Source organism: Hypanus sabinus, unplaced genomic scaffold, assembly GCF_030144855.1.
Source record: "Hypanus sabinus isolate sHypSab1 unplaced genomic scaffold, sHypSab1.hap1 scaffold_899, whole genome shotgun sequence".
NCBI lineage: Eukaryota > Metazoa > Chordata > Chondrichthyes > Myliobatiformes > Dasyatidae > Hypanus > Hypanus sabinus.
Genome location: NW_026781752.1, coordinates 151,294 through 174,750, shown reverse-complemented (window position 1 = coordinate 174,750; position 23,457 = coordinate 151,294). Strand labels below are relative to the sequence as shown.

Below are 23,457 nucleotides of genomic sequence, written 5' to 3'. Positions count from 1 at the left end.
AGAAACTCGGAGGAGCTTTGGCCGTCCAACACAGTCATGCAAACACAAAGGTGTCATGTGCACGACTCAACAGGACACATGGACGTTTCCGCACCTCCATTTCCCGGAGAACGGTTAACTGTCACTTTTCTTCTAAGATTCAGATATACAATTATTCAGTGCCACATTCCTTCATAGACAGTCTATCGTTAAAGAACTTTAGCTGAGCACTCAGTGCTCAACCGTAGGAGTTCCATCTCCAGTACGACTGCTTGTGATGTCGTCTTTGGTTTGGGTTGGTGCCGGCTTGTTCTTTTCGAGTCTGAGTCTGAATTAATTCCAGACCTGACTCTGCATTTGGGTTCAACACCGTCCAGAGCTGTCTCGGTTCGGAAGGGATCACAGCTTGAGGACTTTGAGGGGATGTGCTCTCTCAGTGAAGATGAGGAAAATTCTATGGATGTTCGGTGGGGAACTTTCTGACCAGCCGCATCGCCGCCTGGTGTGGATGCTGCAAAGCACAGAATAGTAACGGGCTACAGAGGGTTTCAGCCTCAGCCGCCACTCTGACGGTCACACCCTTCCCCACCATCGAGGACATTGTCAAGAGGCGATGCCTCGAGAAGGCGGCATCCATCACTGAGTACTCTCCCCACTCGGGAGAAGTTCTCTGCTCGTTACTACCATCAGGGAGGAATAGCAGGAGCCTGAACACCCACATACAAGGATTCAGGAAGATCTTCTTAACCTGCGCCATTACATATTTGAACGCACGAGCACACTCTCGACATTTTTGCTGTGTTTATTAATGTTTTGAACTTACATTAACTGTATATCTTTTTGCCGTACTGATGATGCAAAAGAACAGATTCCAGGACGTATAAGTTTCAGGCAAACAATCCAATAGCACATCTGCTGAAGCACAGAAGCATAGAATATTACAGCACGGAAACAGGCCTTTTGGCCATTCTTGGCTGTGCCGAAACATTTTGCTGCCCAGTCCCACTGACCTGCACCTGGAACATATCCTTCCATACACCTCCTATCCATGTATCTGTCCAAACGTTCCTTAAATGCTAAAAGTGAGCCCGCATTAACCACTTCAACTGGCAGCTCAATCCACAATACAACCACTGTCTGTGTGAAGAATCCCCCACTAATGTCCCCTCTAAACTTTTCCTACTTCACCCTGAGCCCATTTCCTCTGTTTCCTTTTCTCTCAGTGGAAAATACCTGCTTGCATTCACTATCTAGACCCATCATAATCTAGACCCAGCAAAATCCCTGTAAACCTTCTCTGCACTCTTTCAAACTTATTAATATCCTTCCTGTAATTCGGTGACCAAAACGGCACACAATACACCAAATTCGGCCTCACCAATGCCGTACACAACCTCGCCATTACATTCTAACTCTTATACTTAATAGTTTGATTCATAAAGGCCAATATACCAAAAAACTCTCTTTACTACCCTATCTGCTTGTGTCGCCAATTTTAGGGAATGTTTTATCTGTATTCCCAGATCACTGTGTTCTACTGCTCTCCTCTGTGACTTACCATTTATCCTGTATTTTCTACCTTGGTCTTTCCCTCCAAAGTGCAATACCTCATATTTGTCCTTATCAAAATCTTCCTGTCAATTTTACCTAATTGTTCCAGCTTGTCCAAATCCCACTGAAAGCTTTGAAAACCTTCCTCACTGTCCACTACACCACCAATCTTTGTATCATCAGCAATCCAACTTTCCTCATTATCATCCAGATCATTGATTTAGATGACAAATAACAATGGACCCAGCACTGATCCCTGCGGCACACCACTAGTCACAGGCCTCTACTCAGAGTAGCAATTCTCTACGGTCATTCTCTGACATCTGCCTTTGAGCCAATGCCTAATCCAATTTACTACCTGGCCATGTATACCCAGCGACTGAAACCTTCCCAACTACCGTCCCGTGCGGGATGAGGGTTGGGTTATCGAGAGTCAGACGGCACAGGATTGAGGTGAGAGTGGGTGCAAAGGAGAAAGAGAGAGAGATCAGGGTGACCAAGGGTTTAGAGAACGGGGATGGGAGGGTGAGAGAGGTGAAAGTGGTGGGCAGAGTGAGAAGAAAGTTCGAATTAATAACGGGTGATGAGGGTGTAGAGAGAAATGTAGAGGAAGTTGGCAAGTATGGGACGGGGGAAAAGGTGAGAAAGAAGGGGATGGACAGGGAGAAAGGTCGGTGTGTGGTGGGGTGAATATGGTTGCTACAAGAAGAGGAGAAAGAGTAGGAGGGAGAGAGAGGTTAGGGAGGGAATTTGAAAGGACCCTCCCATCCCCGTTCTCTCACCGGGGGTGAGAGGGAAGGAGGAAGAATGAGGAGAAACTGGGGTTAGTGACTTGATTCATGTCCCCTCCAGTGGCAATAGACAGAGATCCTGGATCTTTTCAGGAATATCCGGGAACAAAGGCGCCGACTTCTCGCAGATGAAACGCCGATCACTATCACAAGGGTTACCTCCTGGGTATGAGTAACAGTCTCTGCAGTCGGACGTCCCCGATGACACATTGTACAGGAGTCGCCAGGCCACGTGCCTATACAAAAGTGTTAAAAAATTTGAAAAGAGACAACCCCAGCCGAGAACGTCTCCAGGTTAATCCCATGAATTCGCTATCTCCTAACGGCATGTTTCAGTCCCCAAATTCATCCCACTCAGCCACTCTCTCCCCACCGCCCCGTGCCGGTACCCAGACAGATAACACGGTCCCAATGTCTCCACACAATCCCGTGTCAGTCCCCAGACTAACGGCACTGACCCAATGTCTGCCCGCAGCCCCGTATCCCCCAAACTAATCCCACAGGACCGATTTTCTCCACAATCTTCTGTTAGTCCTCATGTGAATCGAAGATGCCCCCGAACAATCCCTACTTTCCAACCACCTCCTCACAGAGTCATGTCTGTCCCGAAATGAATCCCACTGTTCCGCACTCTTCCCTCGGCCCTGTGCCTGTTCCAGGTTCATCTCGTTGCCCCTTCCTCTACACAGAGCTTCGTGTCTGTCTCCTAACATATCCCACAACACCGCGCTCTCCCCATAAACTCTAGTCCGCCTCCAGACATATACCATTAGTCTGCCTCTCTCCCACATCCTTGCGTCAGTTGACAAACTCATCCCATTAACCCACTGTGTGGCCACCGCCCTGTATCAGTCTCAGATCTAATCCAGTTGTCCTCGTCTCACCCCTCAGATCTCTGTCATTCACTAAAGGATTCCCACTGTTGCTCCCTCTCCTCACAGCCCGGCGACTGTTTTCAAAGTAATCACACGGCACTGCGATGTCCTGACCCACATGCGTCAGTACCAAAATAATGTCTGTCTTCGGATCTGTCCTCACTGCCAACTGCCAGTTTGCGGTATATTTGCACTGCCCTTTCTTTCTCCGACAGACACGCATCGGCCTCAACATGCTCCCGTTTTACCACCCTACCTCATGCCCCTCCCTTTTCCCCACAAAATTATTTCAGTCCCTTTACTAATTCCATTTTCTCCCATCAGAACTATGTCAAAACCCAAATTTCAGCCCATAGGTCAGTCATAATCTCACCCGTTTTCGCATTTTCCAATCCAGTATGTAACGTTTTGGTGGGCAAGAGAGCGGAAAACAAAATTCTGTGAAATTAAATTCCTTTGATTAATACCGAAAATCATAAAACAAAACATTTACGGAGCTTCTCGCAGTTTATTACAGCAAGAGTCAGTGATGGGACGGTGTACAGGGACCAAGCACGGGACTGCGTAACGGGACGGGGCGGAGAAAGCTTCAATGTGTGTCTGAGCCCGGGAGTGTGTGACGGGACGGTGTGGAGGGAGATTCACTCTGTATCTGACCCCAAGGAGTGTGTGATGGGACGGAGTGGAGGGAGATTCACTCTGTAAATGACCCCGGGATTGTGTGATGGGACGGTGTGGAGGAAGATTTACTCTGTGTCTGACCCCGGGAGTGTGTGATGGGACGGTGTGGAGGGAGATTCACTCTGTGTCTGACCCCGGGAGTGTGTGACGGGACGGTGTGAAGAGAGATTTACTCTGTGTCTAACCCCGGGAGTGTGTGACGGGACGGTGTGGAGAGAGATTCAATCTGTGTCTAACCCCGGGAGTGCGTGATGGGACGGTGTGGAGGGAGATTTGCTCTGTGTCTGATTCCAGGAATGTGTTATGGGAGTGTATTGGGGGTGTTTACTCTGTGTCTGACTCCAGTGGTGTGTGATGATTAATGTTACTGAGAGATCGTCTCGCAGACTGACACATACCGCTTCATTACTTGAACTGATATCGAGCAGCCTTGAATCACGTTTAGAACATTGTAGCACCGCTCTGCGGAAAGATGTTTCAAACGTGGAAACGTAATAACACCGCTCTTTATAAGTGATCCAGTCCTTGGAACATGTTTGCTCTGGAAATAATTTTAAAAAATCAACACTGAATCTCCATCCGTACCAACTCATCGTACACTCCCGGGGTCAGACATAGAGTGAATCTCCCTCCACACCGTTCCAGCACACACTCCCGGGGTGAGACACAGAGTGAATCCCCCTCCACAACGTCCCATCACACACTCCCGGGGTCAGACACCGATCCTTTCCATATCTCCCCCTCCACCTCCCCCTCACCACCCCCCTCCCCCTCTCCCCCCCTTCCCCCTCACCCTGACCCTCCTTACACCCCCTTCACCCTCACCCCCCTCATCCCCCTCTCCCTCTCTCTCTCTCTCTCTCTCTCTCTCTCTCTCCCTCTCTCTCTCTCTCCCTCCCTCTCTCTCTCTCTCTCTCTCTCTCTCTCTCTCTCTCTCTCTCTCTCTCTCTCTCTCTCTCTCTCTCTCTCTCTCTCTCTCTCTCTCTCTCTCTCTCTCTCTCTCTCTTTCTCCCTCTCCTCTCTCTCCCATCCTCTCTCTCTCTCTCATGAGGATCGGGTAAGAGGGTGATGTTGCCTCACCTCTGATATTGGTAAAGAAGAGGCAAATATCCTGATACTGTCTCCAACGCAGCGTGTGGTTTGGTTCGGAGCTGATCTGAGACTGATTAATCTGTAATACTGAGAGAGACGGTGACGTGCGTGTCGGCATCAGTTTCATGGTGACGGTTAATTCCGCGTCATAGTGAGGGACATGTCGTTGTTGTGGTGAGGTACGTGTCGGAGTCACTGTGATAGGTGTTTCTCTGACCCGATGACATACGTACCAGGTCAAGGTGAGGCGAACTTCTGTGTTACGTTGAGAATATGTCGGGATCTCAGTGAGGTGTTTGTCGTGGTCTCAGTGAGTGGAGGGTCTGTGTCCTGGTGAGGGGTGTGGTGTCACCCTGGCAGGTGATCTCACGGAGAGGGGCGTGTCGGTGTTACAGTCAATCGTTATTACAGTATGACGGTGTCTGTCACTCTCAGGTTGAGGGATGTGTCGGGATCATGTTGAGGGATGTGTTGGTGGGGGGAGGGGGTCACGGTGAGAGGTTCCTCGTGGTTATGATGAGAGGCCCGTTAGTACCACAGTGTGTTGGATTCACGATGAAGGGGGTTTCGCAGTAATGTTGGGAAAGTACGCTGGCCATTTTATTTCCTGCCGTTTTATCGTTCCGACCGGTGTTAAACTCACCATGAATCCTCCAGCAGATGCCCATGCTAATGTGGGACGCAGTTAAAAGGAAGATTAGCCATAAGCTTGAGTCTGATTTGTCTCTCCTTCTGGGTCGTTCACTGCCCATGTTGCCTGTGGAAAAATGGGTTCCTTGTCTTTGTCAATCCATCGTCATATTCCCTGATCTATTCCACCCCTACTCTTCCCATAAGCGTTCAAATCACTCTTCTCTTCTCCTGCTGAGAAGTGGACGTAAACCACAGAACATAACAGAGCCGTCTGTCCACAGTTCTCTGCTGTTCTTATAAAACTAAATACTTTCTGCCTGCCGGCAACCATCTCCCTCCATTCCCTCTACATTGACGTGTCTGAGATCTCTGTTTCACGGCCTCTATCGATCTGCCTCCACCAGCAACCCTGGCAGCACATTCCAGTCACCCACGCTGTCTGTGGAAACAAACACCCGCCCCACTCATCTCCTGTGAACTTTCCTCCTCTCACCTTAAACTCTGATATCGGTAATTTCATTCCTAGGGAGATATACACCGTCCCTCTGGTCTATATCTGTCCCATGTACTGATATAGTGCTGTATTAGCTCACCCCGCCGGATCGGGGAAATATTCACCGGAATTCCTGTCTGTCTCTGTCCCGTACTGAGACGTTAAAGGACACACACATTTTCCGACCTCTGCACATCGTTAACACAATCTACTCCTGATACAAAAGCTCTACAAGGACCTTGTATCCTCTACAAGGACCCCCAAACGCTTTCCGTGACGGGGGACCTGACATTAATTATTTAACACCTCCTGCTGTTCATGGCATCAGCCATATCAACTTACCAAGTACACCAGTCCCAAAAACACAACATGACACTTGCCAGACCCTTCCTAGCTCAATAAATATGGTCTTTCTATAATTTCGAAATTAAACCCGACGTCCGACCTATCGTCTCGATGCAAAGTGGCCCTCTACACAAACCTCTGCTTCAATTAACCACGTAACAATTAAAGCGCGGAAACAGGCCATCTCGGCCCTTCAAGTCCGTGCCGAACGCTTACTCCCACGTAATCCCACCGATCTACACTCAGCCCATAACCCTCCATCACTTTCCTGTCCGTACCCCTATCCATTTTAAATGACATTAATGAACCTGCCTATACCACTTCGACTGGAATATCGTTCCTCACAGCTACTACTCTCTTGAGTAAAGAAGTTCCCCCTCGTGTTGCCCCTAAACTTTTGTCCCTAACACTCAACTCATGTCCTCTTGTTTCCATCTCCCCTGCTCTCAGTGGTAAAAAAAGCCTATCCACGTCAATATGTATATTATATATATGGTTTAATAACCATATAACTATTATATGGTTATAAATCTATCTATACCCCTCATAATTCTAAGTAACTTTATCAAGTCCCCCCTCAACCTTCTACGCTCCAAAGAATAAAAACCTAACCTGTTCAACCACTCTCTGTAACTTTGGTGCTGAAACCCAGGTAACATTCTAGTAACTCTCCTCTGTACTCTCTCTATTTTGTTGACATCTTTCCTATAATTCGGTGACCAGAACTGTACACAATACTCCAAATATGGCCACACCAAATGCCTTGTACAGTTTTAACATGACATCCTATATCCTATTCTCAACGTTGTGATTAATAAATTTTAAAGTATTAGTGATGCCACTCGCAATCTGCTGAGCTAGGGACCGTGTCCAAATTTGAAGTTGTTTGTCAGATGTTCTTTGGTTGGGAATTATACGCAGAGTTGTGAAAGTTGATCTGTGTCCGGTCTGCGTGAAAAAGCTGACGTAGAACTTGGAGACATAAAGTCCGGAATGTGATTTGCTGGTAAGAGGCAATAAATGGATGCTGGCCTGGAGTGGAACCAGTGCAAATGTGTTAAAGGACAGACACGTGATCATTGATCAATGACGATGGATAACTTATCTGGTGCACACACAAAGGTAAACAGTGTCTGAAATCAGGTACTTGGCAGATTGGAGAATACAGGTAGTTTTCTGCAAATACAGATCTCTCTGTACCTGCATGATCATTATCAGGGCTGAGTCTCACAACAGGAAAGAGTGCAGAGGGTAGTTTACGAAGATGTTGCCTGGATTCGAAGCACCGGTTTACCGGGAGAGGTCTGGCAGGTTGGGACTTTATTCCTTGAAGCACAGGAATAACCTTACTGAGGTTTACCACACCACAAGGAGCACCGTCCGAGTGAATGGGCGCAATTATTTTCACTAGTCTTGGAGAACAAAGGACAAGAGCCCTTAGGCCGCAAATGAGAGGATAAAGAGATTTAATTGGGGAGGCGAGTGGCCACCATTTTTTACCTAGACGGTGGTCGGTCGAACCAGCTGCCAGAGGAAGTGGGGTCTAATCAGATGCATTAGAAACGTTCCAGAATGACGTCATGACTGGGACCGCTCACCTGTCTGTGCAGTAACTGGCAGCTCGCCGGGCCCCGAGGCACTGAGAGGGTCCTCATCCTCGCCGATGAGGGTTTCGTTTGTTGTAAAGTTCAGTTCTGAGTAGGTGGAGTTCGGGTCGTCTGGGAGACAAAGCGGGAGAGGTACAGAAAGGGACAGAGATCGGCAGAAATGGGAAGAGAAAGGGCAGAGAGAGGGTGCAGGGAGTGGGGAGGAGCAAGCACCGGGAGAAGGATGTAAGTGAGGGGACAAGGGACAGCGATGAAAGGCAAGGAAAAAACGTGAGGGAGAGGGGTTAGACAGGGTCGAGAAGAGGTGAGACAGAGCAGGGGAGTGAGACCGTGAAGGGGATGGATGGAGAGGTGATAGGGGATGGGCCGGGTAATGGAAGAAAATAAGGGAGAGAGAACGGAAAGAGACAGGGCAGAGAGAGGGCAGAGAGTGGCGGAGGAACCGGAGGACGATGCAGGGTATGAGTCAAAGGCCAGTGAAAAGGGTGAGAGAGATATAAAAGGAGGGGAGAAGGAGGGGAGTGGGCAGTTGGGAGGGGAGAGATACAAAGGAAACGAGAAAGGAAGGGTGATGGGGAAGAAGAGAAGGGTAAGGGAGACGGGAGAGAGCGTGACAGAGAAAGGGGGCGTGGTGGATAAAGAAGGGGAGAGTGTGTGGTGTGCGGGATGAGTGGAGAATGGGGGAACCGCGCAAGGGGATTAACAGGGAGATGGATTGAGAGAGATAGAAGGGAGCGAGAGGGTGAGAGGAAGCAAAGAGTGTTCGGAGAGAGAGGATCAGAGGCGGAAGAGCAAGATCGGGAGAGGGGTGGTGCAAAGGAGGGGAGAGTTTAGAGAGTTTGCGCAATGAGAGAGTGAAAGAGAATGAAGGGAAGAGTCAGCAGAAAGAGGAGGAGCAGGGAACGAGAGGGGGAGGGAAGGGTGTTGAGAGATGGAGATGGAAGCAAGAAGGAGAAGGTGAAAGTAGAGTGAGAATCGGAAAAAATGGGGAGAGATGTGGTGACAGAAATTGGACAGTGCGGATGAAAGAGAGGTTGGGGCGAGAAACGGGGAAAAGAAGGAGAAGGTTAGTGAGAGGGAGGTAGTTGGGAAAAATGGTATGTGCAGGCGGGGGGGTAGAGTGAAGAGGAGAGGGAGAGAGGGAGACGGGGTAGAGAATATGAGTGGAAGGGGAGAGGGAGAGACGAGAAGGATAGGAAGGGGATAGAGTGTTGTAAGAAAAGTCAGAGTGAGGTTAAAAATTTGTACAGCGCCCCTCCCACTGTCCTCCATCTTCAGCAGTTCCTATTCTCCACCCATCCCACAGCGCTGTTTTCTCAATGCTCCCTCCTCATCACCCCTCCCACGGTACAACCTCCACACTGCACTGCCTATGACTTTCTTTATTCACTGACACATCCCACTACACTATGTCTTCATCCTATTCCATAGCGCTCCTTCTATACAGCCCCTCCCCTGTGCTGCCTCCGCTCCCCTGTCCCGAGTGCTGTCTCCCCTCCAACCTTCCAAAAGATCACCCTCCTCATGGCCTCTCCTAGCTGTTCAGCTGGGGACTGAACAGTGAGAGTCAGTGAGGCTCCCTTCACCCAACCAATCACACACACCCGGGTTCAAACACAATATGGAGCTCTCTCCCAACACCCGCCCACCCAAGTTTTTCTGACCAACTCACCGTTGGAAGGAGACTGTGGGCGCGTTTTTGCGAACTTCACATACACGTTAGTCTTGCCCCCATCCATCTTGTTCGGGACACTCTGCGTCTCTGAGCTCACGAACAGGAAATAACCGATGTCAGAGGAAGCCCGTATCGAGAAGGCTGTGGTCAGACCGACAGCAGCAAACACCAGATGGACAGTTGCTAAAGAGAGGAACCGAGAGCAGGAGGAGGAAATGCGGAGAGGAGAGAGATGGAGGACGGGGAAGACGGTTCTCGAGAGGGATTGGAGTGGCGGGGGATGGGAGATTGTTAATGGGGATAAAGAATGAGAGGGGAGAGAGGGTAAGATTGGTGGTCAGCGGGGAGAGAGGTGGGCGAGAAACCCCGACTGCAGGGCAGACATCGAACACCGCCCCTCCCCCGAGAGTGAAATAAACACTTCCCATCGAAGCTCATTCCCTCTACAATGTTTTCTCGCATTCCTCGTCCAGAGGCGCAATCTGTCTCTACTTCCTTACTCTCTCTCTCTCTCTCTCTCTCTCTCTCTCTCTCTCTCTCTCTCTCTCTCTCTCTCTCTCTCTCTCTTACTCGCATTCTCCAACATCTACTCATTCTCCCCTTCCCCTCCCAGCACTGCTCTCTCTCCTTCCCTCCTACCCTCCTCCCTCCTCAAATCTTCCTCCCTCCAGCTACACCCTCTTTCTCCATATCTTTTCTCCCACCTTTTCCCCACTCTGTCTCGTTCCCCATTATCTTATTTCACTCTGTCCACAATCTGCCCCACTCTCTCTCTCCGCTCCACCACCAGCACCACTGTTGCCCTGACCTTGAGATATCCTTGCTCACCAGCCGATTGCAACCCGACGACGGAGCTCCGTAGATCAGGATTACATTAATAACGGTTAACATGTATACACACAAATGTAGTTTAAACTTCAAAACTCTTAGTAACTTTATAAAATATATTTTATAAAGAGAGAAAAAAAACACAAAATAAAAAAAACGAACAAAGATTGGGCTGCCATATTTCATCGGCCAAATTTATAATTTTTCGTTAACTCCGCTTCTCTGCACCTGAGCGAAACATGACTAAAAGGAGATTCAGAAAGTGTCAGCTTACATCATATGAACATACTGAATATAATGACCTCCAAGTTTCTCCAAATTTAACCGAAGGATCCATAGTACAGCTCCTAATTTTTTCAAAGTTCAAACATGCTATTATTTTAGGAAAACCATTGAAATGTTGTAGGGGGATTGGAAGATCTCCATTTAAGTAAAATTGAACTTTTGGCTGTTAATGTAACAAATGCAATTGAACGATAAGCTGATCTGGATAAATGCGTGCCGTCTATTACTAATAGTCCAAAAATTGCAGTAATACGATGAGGTTGTTAATCAAAACGCAGAACTACTGAAATAATATCAAAGGTATCTTTCCAATATTTTCCCATGACAGGGCAAGAGCAGATGATATGTGTCAAGGAAGAAATTATAGATTTACATCTATCACAAACAGGATTTATATGGAAGTTAAAACGAGCTAACTTATGCTTGGATATATGAGTCCTGTGAACCTCCATAAATTGCATCAAAGCTTGCCTGACACACATTGAGGAAATATTAACTAGTTGAAGAATTGTCTCCCATCTCTCTGCAGATAAAAATATTTGAAATTTTCTTTCCCGCTCAATCTATATTTTATCTGAAGTACCTAAGCGTATTTTCATAATTAAATCATAAGTAAATGTTATTAAGCTCTTCTGATATGGACTTAAACTTTGTTTTCCGTAACTTCAATTTGATTCAAATTCAAATTTATTCAATCCAAAGGTTTACGAAATTGAAACCATATTCGTAGTGTGTTTTTAATTATTGCATTTATCATTTGTTTAATTAATTTACTAAGTGCAAAGGGAAGTGGAGGGCCTAAAATAGAAGCCGGTGAAAACCCTCGTGCAGACTCCCGCTCGAGATTCATCCATTGTGAACAACGAGTTTCATCCAGCTTTTGAGACCAAAACGTTAAATATCGAATATTAGTTGCACAATTATAAAATCTAAGATTCGGTAAAGCCAAACCGTCTTCCTTTTCTTGATTTCTGTAAATATTCCTCACGTAAACTAAGATTTCTATTCTGCTATATATATGAAAAAAATTAGAATCAATAATATCAAAAAATGATATAGGTATGAAAATTGATGCCGTCTGAAATAGGTACAGAAATGTAGGTAAAATAATCATCTTAATAGCATTAATTCGACCAATCAAATATAAGGACAATGGGGACCTTTCAGTAAACAGTTGTTTAACATGAGTAATTAAGGGTAATAAAAAATACATAGGTCTTTATGCTTCTTAGTAATTCTACCACGCAAATACTTAAAATAGTCAGAAACCAATCTGAAAGGTGAATAGAAATCTATGGAGAGGGTGCAGAGGAGATTTGCCAGGATGTTGCCTAGTTTGGAGAACAAGTCATATGAAGCAAAGTTAGCAGAGCTGGGACTTTTCTCTTTGAAGCATAAAAGAATGAGAGGGGACTTGATAGAGTTCTACAATATTATGAAAGGCGTAGACAGGGAAGATAGACAGTACGTTTCCCAGGGCACCGATAGCAAACACAAGAGGGCATATGTACAAAATAAAGGGAGGGAAGTTTATAGGAGATTTCAGGGGTAAGTTTTTTTTTTACACAGAGGGTTGTGATTGCCTGGAATGACATGCCACGGATGATGGTGGAGGCTAAAACATTAGGGGTATTTAAGACCCTCTTGGACAAGCTCATAGATGAAAGAAACATAGAGGTTTATGTGGTAGTGTAGGTTTAGGACTTTTTTTAAGGATTATATGGGTCGGCACAACTTGGCGGGCTGAATTGCCTATACTGTGCTGTAGTGTTCTATGGTTTTATGGATATTAACTAAAATTTAAAACCTGAATCAAAAGAGAGTTGAACCGCCATTGTCTCGTACTGACAGTTATATCAGTTAATTTCGAAGGCGCATGAACGGAAATGGCGTTAGCACCATTGGCACAGGCAGTGACAGACAAAACTAATCGAGAATCAATGATGAAGTAATCGATTCTAGAGTAATTATGATACACATGAGAATATATATACATGAGAAAATTATGGACATTGGGATGTAAAAACCTCCAAATTTCAAAAAAATCCGTGTCACCTGAAATGAATTAATAAAATTAGCAGATTTGTTTGGGAGTACCTGATTGTGTGTACACCTGTACATCATTAGCTTCAGACAACAATTAAAATCTCCGTCCTCTATTAACGTACATTCGTTTGAATGTGGAAGTGATAGAAATAAATCCTTAATGGATTCAGGATAGTCAGTAGTTGGTGTATAAATATTAACCAAAACTTCTTGTTGTTTATAAAGTAAAACCATAATTAATCGAAATCGACCATATGAGTCTTAGGTTGTATCATAATGAACAAATGAGATCGAGGAATCCATAAAAATGGAAACGCCTTTCACTTCGGTCGATGAGTTACTGTGAAACTGTTGACCTTTCCAAAACCAAAAAAAAAAAACGCTGACAAACCTCCTTCCTCACATGAGTCTCCTGCGCAAAAATTATTTGAGCATTCAATCTATGAAAAAACATTAAAATATTCTTCCGTTTAACTGGATTCAAACCGTTCCTGTTCCATTAAACAAAGTTAATAATATTATCCATTTTCTTCAAATAAATTGTGTAGCATATGAAGGGTTAACCATATTGCATAGAAAACAGGAAGAGAGAAAATGTGTAAAGAGGAACAGGAAGTTACGAAACTAAATACATTTTTGTAGTTTCAAATCAGCCCAAATGAAAAATATTATACTGAAACTACCCACCGCCCCCAAGACGGACCCGAAACCTGGCCAATAGAGAGTAAGAAAACGCTTTAGGAACCTCCCCACCACCATCTCTCTTGACGGCAGCTTTCATAATTAAAAACAATAACAGACATATTCAAAACATTGCGAAAGGAATGCCAAACACAATTTAAGAAAAAAAAAACAACTATTTGCAGACCATTTTTAAAAACGAAGTCTTAAAAGTGACAACACACACAAAATGCTGGTGGAACACAACAGGCCAGGCAACATCTATAGACAGAAGCTTTTTCGACTTTTCGGGACGAGACCCTTCGTCGGGTCTAACCGAAAAGAAAGATAGTAAGAGATTTAAAAGTAATTGGGGGGATGGGAAAATGCGAAATGATAGGAGAAGACCGGAGGGGGTGGGATGAAGCCAAGAGCTGGAAAGGTGATTGGCGAAAGTGATACAGAGCTGGAGAAGGGAAAGGATCATGGGATGGGACGCCTCAGGAGAAATAAAGGGTGGGGGGGAAGCACCAGAGGGAGATGGAGAACAGGCAAACAACTAAATATGTTAGGGATGGGGTAAGAAAGGGAAGAGGGGCTTTAACGGAATGTAGAGAAGTCAATGTTCATGCCATCAGGTTGGAGGCCACCCAGCCGGTATATGTGAGAGGGGGAAATGTTTAAAGGGAACATTAGGTGAGGTGCTTCTTCATTCATAGACTGCTGTGATTGTGGAATGGGCTGCCAGATGAAGTTGTAAATGCAAGCTCACTTTTAACATTTAAGAATGAATCCAACCTGAGTTTGGATTTATTTTAACAATAGATGAGGCCATGGAAAGACATATCAGAATGGGAATGGGACGTGGAATTAAAATGTGTGGCCACTGGGAGATCCTGCTTTTTCTGGTGGACCGAGCGCAGATGTTCAGCGAAACGGTCTCCCAGTCTGCGTCGGGTCTCACTAAGGCCACACCGGGAGCACCGGACGCAGGAGACCACACCAGCCGACTTACAGCAGAAGTGTCCTCTCACCTGAAAGGACTGTCTATCCATGTCCATATGTCTGTCAAACTTCCTTCATGGAATGCGTGTCTTTAAAGGCCTGGTGCTGAGCTCTCAGCTCTAAACCATAGGAGATCCATGTCTTGTACTGCTGTTTGTGACTTTATCTTTCGATTTCATCACTGTTGTCCTGTTTATTTCAAGTCTGAGTCGGAGTGTGTTCTAGAATTTAATCGCCACCTGCTTTCATCACCATCTATGGCTCTCTCGTAACAGAAGGCATTATTACAAAGTTAGGAGTTTGAGGAGATGTGGTATCTCATTTAGAAACCATAGAAAAATGCCTTTTGGTCCTTCTTGGCTGCTCCGAATCATTTTTCTGCCTAGTCCCACTGACCGACACCTGAGCCATAGTCCTCCCTAACCCACTCATTCATGTAGCTGTACGAGTTCTCTTAAATGTTAAAAGCGAGCCCGCATTTACCACTTCAGCTGGCAGCTCATTCCATAGACGCACCACTCTATGCGTGACGAAGAACCTCCCCTGATGTTCCCTTTAAACATTTCCCCCTTCACCCTTAACCCATGACTTCTGTTTGTTTTCTCCCCTCGCCTCAGTGGAAATGGCCTGCTTGCATTCACTCTATCTATACCCATCATAATTTGATACAACTCTATCAAATCGCCCCACATTTCACGACGCTCCAGGGAATAAAGTCCAAACCTATTCCACCTTTCTTTGTAACTCAGTTTTTCATATCTCGGCAAAGTCTTTCCAAACCTTTTCTGCACTCTTTCAACCTTATTAATACCCTTACTGTAATTCGGTGAGAAGAACTGCACACAATACTCGAAATACGGCCTCACCAATGCCTTATACAACCTCACCATAACATTCCAAATCTTATACTCAATACTTTGATTTATAAAGTCCAAAGTACCAAAAATCTCTGCTACCGTATCTACCTGTGCAGCAACCTTTAGGGAATTATATATCTCTATTCCAATATCCCTGTTTTCCACTGCACCCCTCGGTGCCTTACCTTTTGCATTGTGCGTTCTGCCTTTTTTTTTCATTCCAAGGTGTAATACCTCACAAAACAGTTCATCTGTCATTTATTTGCCCTGTCTAAGTCTTTCTGTAGGCTGCCTACTTCCTCAAAAAAACCTGCCACTCCACTTCTCCTCATATGACAATAGACAATAGGTGCAGAAGTAGACCATTCGGCCCCTATGGTCTGCAAACTGTGTAGCCACGTTCAGGGATCTATGAACACGGAGCGCAAGGCCCCTCTGCTCATCGAAACAGTTTTATCTTTAATAGTGTGCTATATGTTTGTATTTGTCCGTGTTGAAATCCACTGTCATTTCTCCAATTATATCTGCAAGGGATGTCAGCAGAGCGTCAATGGCTTTAATTTCTGGGGAAAAAATGAGGAAGGTGCAAGACATGTGTATTCCTGCACCTGACAAGGGAACTCAAGGCTGTTGTAAAAGCTAAGGACAGGACATAGAGCAGTTTATCCCGGAAACAAACAGAAGTAAAGTCACAGACATCGGTGTACGGTTAACCCTTGAATAGGTGATCACATTGCCTTACGACTCCGCCAAAGTCAGGTTATATCTTTAATTTATACAGTGAATTTTGGGCGATAGCCAACAGCCAAATATACTCAGTGAGCGATTTCAAGAAGCATTTGTTGGATATCAGCCAGTCCACGAAGGCTTTCGTGCGCACACAAAATCAGAAGTGCACATCTGCTGTAAGTTCCTCCATTACCAATACAGTTTCTCAGAAAAGTTAACGTTTCCTCATTCTTGGCATGGAACGTTGCTAGCTTTTGTCAGCTCCCACAAGCAAGGCAGCGTCTGCATCTTATCATGTGACTTTCGTGGCCTCAATCTTCAGCTAATCAAGTTTAGTATCAAAATTTAGTTTTTGCACAATATAACAAAAGTAGCTTATCACAAAAACGTTACATTTAGGAGCAGAATTAGACCATTTGGGCCATCGAGTCTGCTCCAACATTTCATGGTGGCTGCTCCATAAAACCATAGAACCATAGAACATTGCATCACATAAACAGGCCTTATGGCCCTTCTTGGCTGTGCCGAACCATTTATCTGTCTGGTTTCATGGACCTGCACCTGGCCCGTGTCCCTCCATACACCTCTCATTCATGTACCCGTCCAAGTCTTCAATATTAAAAATGAGCTCGCAATTACCATATCATCTGGCCGCGCATACTACACTCCCACCACTCTCTCTGTGAAGAAGCTCCCGCCCCACCAGTCCCTTTAAACTTTCCCCCCTTCAATAGTAATAATAGGAATAGGAATCCGTTAGTCACCTGTGACCATGAACTTGCGCCTTGGAAGGTTTTTTTCCAAGGCGCAGGCCTGAGCAGTGTTGTCTGGGAGACCGGCAGTTGCCCAGACTGCAAGCCTTCCCCTCTCCACGCCACCGATGCTGTCCAAGGGAAGGGCACTATGACCCAAGCGGTTTGGCACCGGTGTCGTCGCACAGCAATGTGTTGTGAAGTGCCTTGCTCAAGTTCACAACACGCTGCCTCAAATGAGGCTCGCACCTGTGACCTTCAGATCACTAGACCGTTGCCTCATCTTCGAGGCCAAGCGCCAAAACCTGCACCCCTAACCCATGTCATCTTTTTGTTTTTCTCCCCTAGCCTCAGCGTAAAAAATCTGTTTGCATTCACTCTGTCTATACCAATCATAATTTTATATACCTCTATCAAATCTCCCCTGATTCTTCTAAGCTCCAGGGTATAAAGTCCTAACCAATTCAACCTTTCTCAGTAACTCAGTTTCTCAAGTCCCGGCAACATCCTTGTAAACCATCTCTGCACTCTTTCAACCTTATTAATATCCTTCCTATAATTTTGGTGAACAAAACTATACACAATACTCCAAATTCTGTCTCAACAATGCCATCTACAACCTCACCATAACATTCCAAATCTTATACTCAGCACTTTGATTTAGAAAGGCTAATGTACCATAAGCTCTCTTTACTACTGTATCTACCTCTGAAGCTACTATTAGGGAATTATATATCTGCATTCCCCGATTCCTATTTCCCACTGCAGTCCTCGGTGCCTTATCATTAGTATTGTATGTTTACCTTGTTTTTTCCTTCGAAAGTACAATACCTCACACAATAGCTCATCTGCCATTCCTTTGCCCTTTCTAGTCCCTCAGTAGCCTCAAAACCACTCAAAACATCCTCAAAACTACCTGCCACTCCACTTATCCTCATATGGTCTGAAAACTGTGTTGCCAACGTTCAGGAATCAATGAATACCGAGGGCAAGATCCCTCTGCTCATCGAAACATTTTGTCTTTAATGTTGTGCTATATCTATCTATTTATCCGGGTAGAACTCCAGTGTCATTGCTCCAACCATATCTACTAGGGATGTTAACCCTAACGGCAATGGCGTTCGTTTGTGGGGAAAAAATGAGGAAGGTGCAGGACATCTGTATTCCAAAAATGAAGAAGTACTATATTCTCATGACGTATTCAATTGTGGCTGATTAGGGAACTCAGGGCTGTTGTAAAAGCTAAAAAAAAGGGCATAAAGCAATTTATCCCGGGATCAAACAAAAAGAAAGGTACAGATATCGGTGTACGATTAACCATTGAATAGGTGAACACGTTGCCCGACGACTCCGCCAAAGACAGATAACATTTTAAAGTTATGCAGTGAATTATGGGCGATAGCCAACAGACAAATATACTCAGTGAGCGACTTCAAGCAGCACTTGTTAGTTTTCAGCCTGTCTGCGAATGTTTCCGTGCGGTATGCAAAATTAAAACTGCGCATCTGCTGCCAGTTCCTCCATTGCCAAGACAGTGTGGGATTGAAGTGAACATTACCTCATTCTTGGTATGAAATCCTGCTAGCTTTTGTTAGCGCACACAAGCAAGGCAGCGTCTGCATCCTATCCAGTGACTTTGGTGGCGTCAATCTTCAGCTAGTCAAGCTTAGCAACAGCATTTAGTTTTTGCACATTAAAACAAAATTAACTTATCATAAGATCGTAAGATTCAGGAGCATAATTAGACCATTTGGGCCATCGAGTGTGCTCCACCATTTCATGAAGGCTGTTCCATAAAAGAAACAGAACCATAAACAGGGTTTTTGGTCCTTCTTAGCTGTGCCGAACCATTGATCTGTCTAGTTCTAGGGACCTGCACCTGGCCTGTATCCCCCCATTCACCTCTCATCCATGTACCTAGCAGAGTCTGCCATGTTAAAAGTGAGCCCACATTTACCACATCATTTGACCGATCATTCCACACTCCCGCCACTCTCTGTGTTATGAAGCCTCCAATTTTCCCTTTAAACATTCCTCCCTTCAATAGTGATAATAGTAATGGGCATTCGTTCGTCTCGTGAGACCATGGATTTGCGCCTTTCAATGATTCCATGGCGCAGCCCTGGGCAGAGTTGTATGGGTGTCTGGCAGTTGCCCAGGCTGCAAGCCTTCCCATCTCCTCGGCGCCGATGTTGTCCAAGGGAAGGGCACTAGGACCCAAGTGTCGTTTGGAACCGGTGTCGCCGATGCCTTATCTACTGCACCACGCGTCAAAACCTCCACCCTTAACCAATGTCCTCTTATTTTTTGATACCCCAGCCTCAGGGGGAAAAAAGCCTGCTTGCATTCGCTCTTTCTATAATTTTATATACTTCTATCAAATCTCCCCTCATTTTTCTACGCTCCAGGAAGTAACTCCTAAACTATTCAACATTTCTCAGTAACTCCGTTTGTCAGTCCCGACAACATCCTTGTAAAGCTTTTCTGCACTATTTCAACCTTATTAATATCCTTCCTGTAATGCAGTGGACAAAACCGCACACAATACTCCAAATTCGGCCTCACAAATGCCTTCTACCACCTCGCCAGAACATTCCAACTCTTATTCACAATACTTTTATTTATAAAGGCTAATGTACCAAAAGTTCCCTTCAGTACCCTATCTACCGTGGATGCCACTTTTAGGGAATTCTGTATCTGTATTCCCAGATCCCTCTGTTCTACTGCACTCCTCAGAGCCCTACCATTTACCTTGTGTGGTCTACATGATTTTTTTTTTTCCTTCCAAAGAACAATAGCTCACCTCAGCCATTTTTTTTCAGCTGGTCCAACTCCCTCTGTAAGCTTTGAAAGCATTACTCACTCTCCACCACGCCACCAATCTTTGTATCATCAGCAACATTTCGGATCCCATTTACTATACTATCATCCAGATCATTGATACAGATGCCAAATAACAATGGACCCAGCACTGATCCCTGTGGCACACCGCTCGTCACAGACTACCACTCAGAGAAGCAATCCTCCACTACCATTCTCTGACATATGCCATTGGGCCAATGTCTAATCCAATTTACTACCTCACCATGCATATCCAGCGACTGAATCTTCCTAACTAACGTCCCTTGCGAAAACTTGTCAAAGGCAATAGCCTCCCATGCAGGTCCACGGCTGGGTTATCGAGAACCAGACGGTACAGGATTGAGGTGAGAGTGGGTGAAAAAGAGAAAGTGAGAGAGAGATCAGGGAGAGAGAGGGTTTAGAGAACCGGGAGGGGAGGGTGAGAGAGGTGAGAGAGGTGAAAGATATGTGCAGAGGGAGAAGAAAGTTCGAATTAATAAAGGAAAGTGAGGGGGTAGAGAGAAATGTAGAGGCAGTTGGAAAGAGCGGGACGGGGGAAAAGGCGAGAAAGAATGGGATGGACAGGGAATGAGATTATTCGGTATGGTGGGGAGAATATGGTTGCTACAAGAGGAGGAGGAAGAGTAGGAGGGACATAACATTCCAATTCTTATACTCGATACTTTGATTTATAAAGGCCAAAGTACCAACAGCTCTCTTTACAACCACATCTACGTTTGTACTTGTGACGCCACTTTTAGGGAATTATATATCTGTACTCCGAGATCCCTCTGATCTACTGCACTCCTCAGTGTCCTGCCATTTACCTTGTATGATCTAACCTTGGTTTCACCTTCCGAAGTGCCATACCTCACACTTGTCCGCATTAAACAACATCCGTCCCCCTCATTCGTCTGTGATCCAGCCATCAACGGCATTACATGTTTGACTATTTTGCCTTAACTCTGTGTAATGTTCAATTCAATGGGCATCGCATACCCGCTACACAGTGTCAGAGGGCAAAAATAATTTCGACCAGTTCACAAAATGGCTGCCTCCCGCATAAAGTTTGAAGAATACTGGTGAAAAGTTCAGGGAGCATTGGTTCTGAAATTATCTCTCAATGAAACAACCTGCAGATATCTAACAACTCCAAATCACTGAATCTGTTCGCATCCTCAGAGTAGTGTGTGAGGACATATTTGCCAAAACCAGTAAACATTGACATACTGGCCTCATCAATACTCGCTCATCAATGAGCGTTACAAATAAATTTACACCTCTATATTGTCGGACACATCACTAAATCTGTTCACATCACCAGAATGGTGTGCGAGGGCATATTTGCCGTACCGCCCTAAATCTGCGTAATCCCAAAAATCAGTGCTCCCTCCATACACGCTGATTCTCCAACATGCATAATAGATTATCTCAGAGGGAATCATTTCAAATCGATCAGAAAATGACTGCTTCGACGTTAAAATCAGCACGAATCTCAAAATGCAGCAGCAATTCCAGATCATTTGACACACACAGATCTGGGTGTAACCTGTTCACCTCCATATTAGACAACAGACGCCTAAATCTGCGCACATTCCCAAGTCCGTATTCAACCATAAATCTGTGCGCATGACCGAGTAAGAGCTCGCCCTAAATCCACATGCACCCCAATTCAGACGACAAACCCACATGCACGCTGGATTATCCGAACTCACGAGTCCGATCAAACAGTTCACAAAATAGCTTCGATTTCAAAAATCTAAAACAAACTTCCGAATTCTATTATTAAAGTATATATAAGTGAAACAACATTGTAATTCGTCAAGCCCCCAATACACCGACACACCCAAATCCGTGTGTACCCAAACTCGCTGCGCACATGTCAAAATCTCTGAGAACCCCCAAATCCGAGTCCGCCCCTATATGTACAATTGTTTATCCTAGACACAGAAACATTTCAAACATTTCACAAGATAGCTCAATCTACTTTAAAAAATAGCAAGAATAAGGCTCAACGTTAAAGTGCATTATTTATCCGAGTATCTGTAAAATAAGCAATTTGAATTTTGGCATTATACCCAATTCCACCGACAACCAAAATCCACGTGCAATCCCAAATCCGTATGCACACCCAAATGGGTGCGCACTCCGAACCTGTCAACACCTCCCACTTACAGATTAGGTTATCCGAGAGGAGAAATCATTTCAAATAGTTCAGAAAGTAGCAACTTCCAACTTAAAAATCATAGCAAGAGCAGAGTAGAAATCTGGAAGTGTATTTATTAATAAGGTATCTATCAATTAAACAACCGTGAGATTTGCCAGGACCCCAAATCCGGGAGCATCGAAGACCGTGTACATCACCAAACCTGCTGATACTCACGTGTACTCATTTGATTTTCCCAAAGGAAGGATCGGTTTGGAGTGACAGCGTTCACCTTAAAGAAACCGCGAGGACCAAATCCATACTGACGTCCTATGCACCCATATTGGTTTGTGCAAATTAGTGGAATCAGAAAGCACAATCAGATTCCGAATCCACACACCACTGTGCACAAGTACTCGCCGAAACTCACCTAAAAAGACCAAATCTGCATAAAACCCCAAATCCCCTGATTTCACTAAATCCGTTCGCATCGCAAATCGGTTGCCACCCATATATGCCGAAGCACCCCTAAATCTGCGCAAACCAAAATTCGGTGCGCACCCAAACCCTCTGACACCCGAGAGCCATAAGGGATTATCAATCAATACAGAAAATGACCGTCTCGTGGTCAGCAAGCCATGTGTGCGCCAAAGTCCTTTTGCAGATCGACGACACACCGATCAACCCAAATCCGTGTGCAGCCCCGTAGTCAAGACTACACTAAAATCCGGATCACTAATCCTGCAGCCCCACATCTGCGCACATCCTCAAATACCACAGGCATATTAGAAGACCCAGACGGATAATCATTGTTAACAGAAAATGGCTGTCTGTTAAAAACCACCACGTCACCAAATCGATATGCACTCACAAAAACGTGGAGATTCTACCCTAAATTTGCTATCCCTAAAAGGTGCGCACCCCGATATCGGAGTACTCCCCTAAATCAGTTTGCAACTCGTTATTAGAGAACACTCCTAAATCCAGGCACAACCCCAGATCCACATGAACCACAAGACCGTGTGCAACCCATATTCATCGACAAGAAATAAAATTGCGCAATCGTAAGTTCAGTGCACACCCTAAACCCGCGGACTCCGCCACTTGTACATCAGATTTTCCCGGAGAAACAATAAATAAAATGCAATGGAAAAAACTGGCAGCCTCGATATTAATAGTCCATGCGCAAATTTTGATCCGTCAACTCAACAAATCTATCTGTGTCCCATGACTGAAAAATGTAACCCAAATCAGCGAACATCACCATGTTCATGAGCATCGTCAAATTGGTGCACATCACCAAATCCATGTGCATCGTCAAATTGGTTCTCATCACCAAATCCATGTGCATCGTCAAATTGGTGCGCATCACCAGATCCATGTGCATCGTCAAATTGGTGCGCATCACCAGATCCATGTGCATCGTCAAATTGGTGCGCATCACCAAATCCATGTGCATCGTCAAATTGGTGCTCATCACCAAATCCATGTGCATCGTCAAATTGGTGCGCATCACCAAATCCATGTGCATCGTCAAATTGGTGCGCATCACCAAATCCATGTGCATCGTCAAATTGGTTCTCATC

The 23,457-nt window shown here is 45.2% G+C and overlaps 1 protein-coding gene across 1 annotated transcript; it reads right to left on the bottom strand.

The window, feature by feature from the left end:
- Positions 1 to 778: 778 nt before the first annotated feature.
- On the bottom strand, positions 779 to 17,167 carry LOC132390447 (C-type lectin domain family 2 member D-like). The gene is made up of 8 exons (XM_059963056.1): positions 17,134 to 17,167; positions 9,720 to 9,905; positions 8,039 to 8,158; positions 5,613 to 5,726; positions 4,958 to 5,056; positions 4,276 to 4,418; positions 3,570 to 3,634; positions 779 to 2,557 (listed from the first exon to the last, which is right to left on the bottom strand). Exons 1-8 carry the CDS (start codon positions 17,165 to 17,167, stop codon positions 2,368 to 2,370), a joined length of 951 nt encoding a protein of 316 aa, XP_059819039.1. The 3' UTR covers positions 779 to 2,367.
- Positions 17,168 to 23,457: the final 6,290 nt, after the last annotated feature.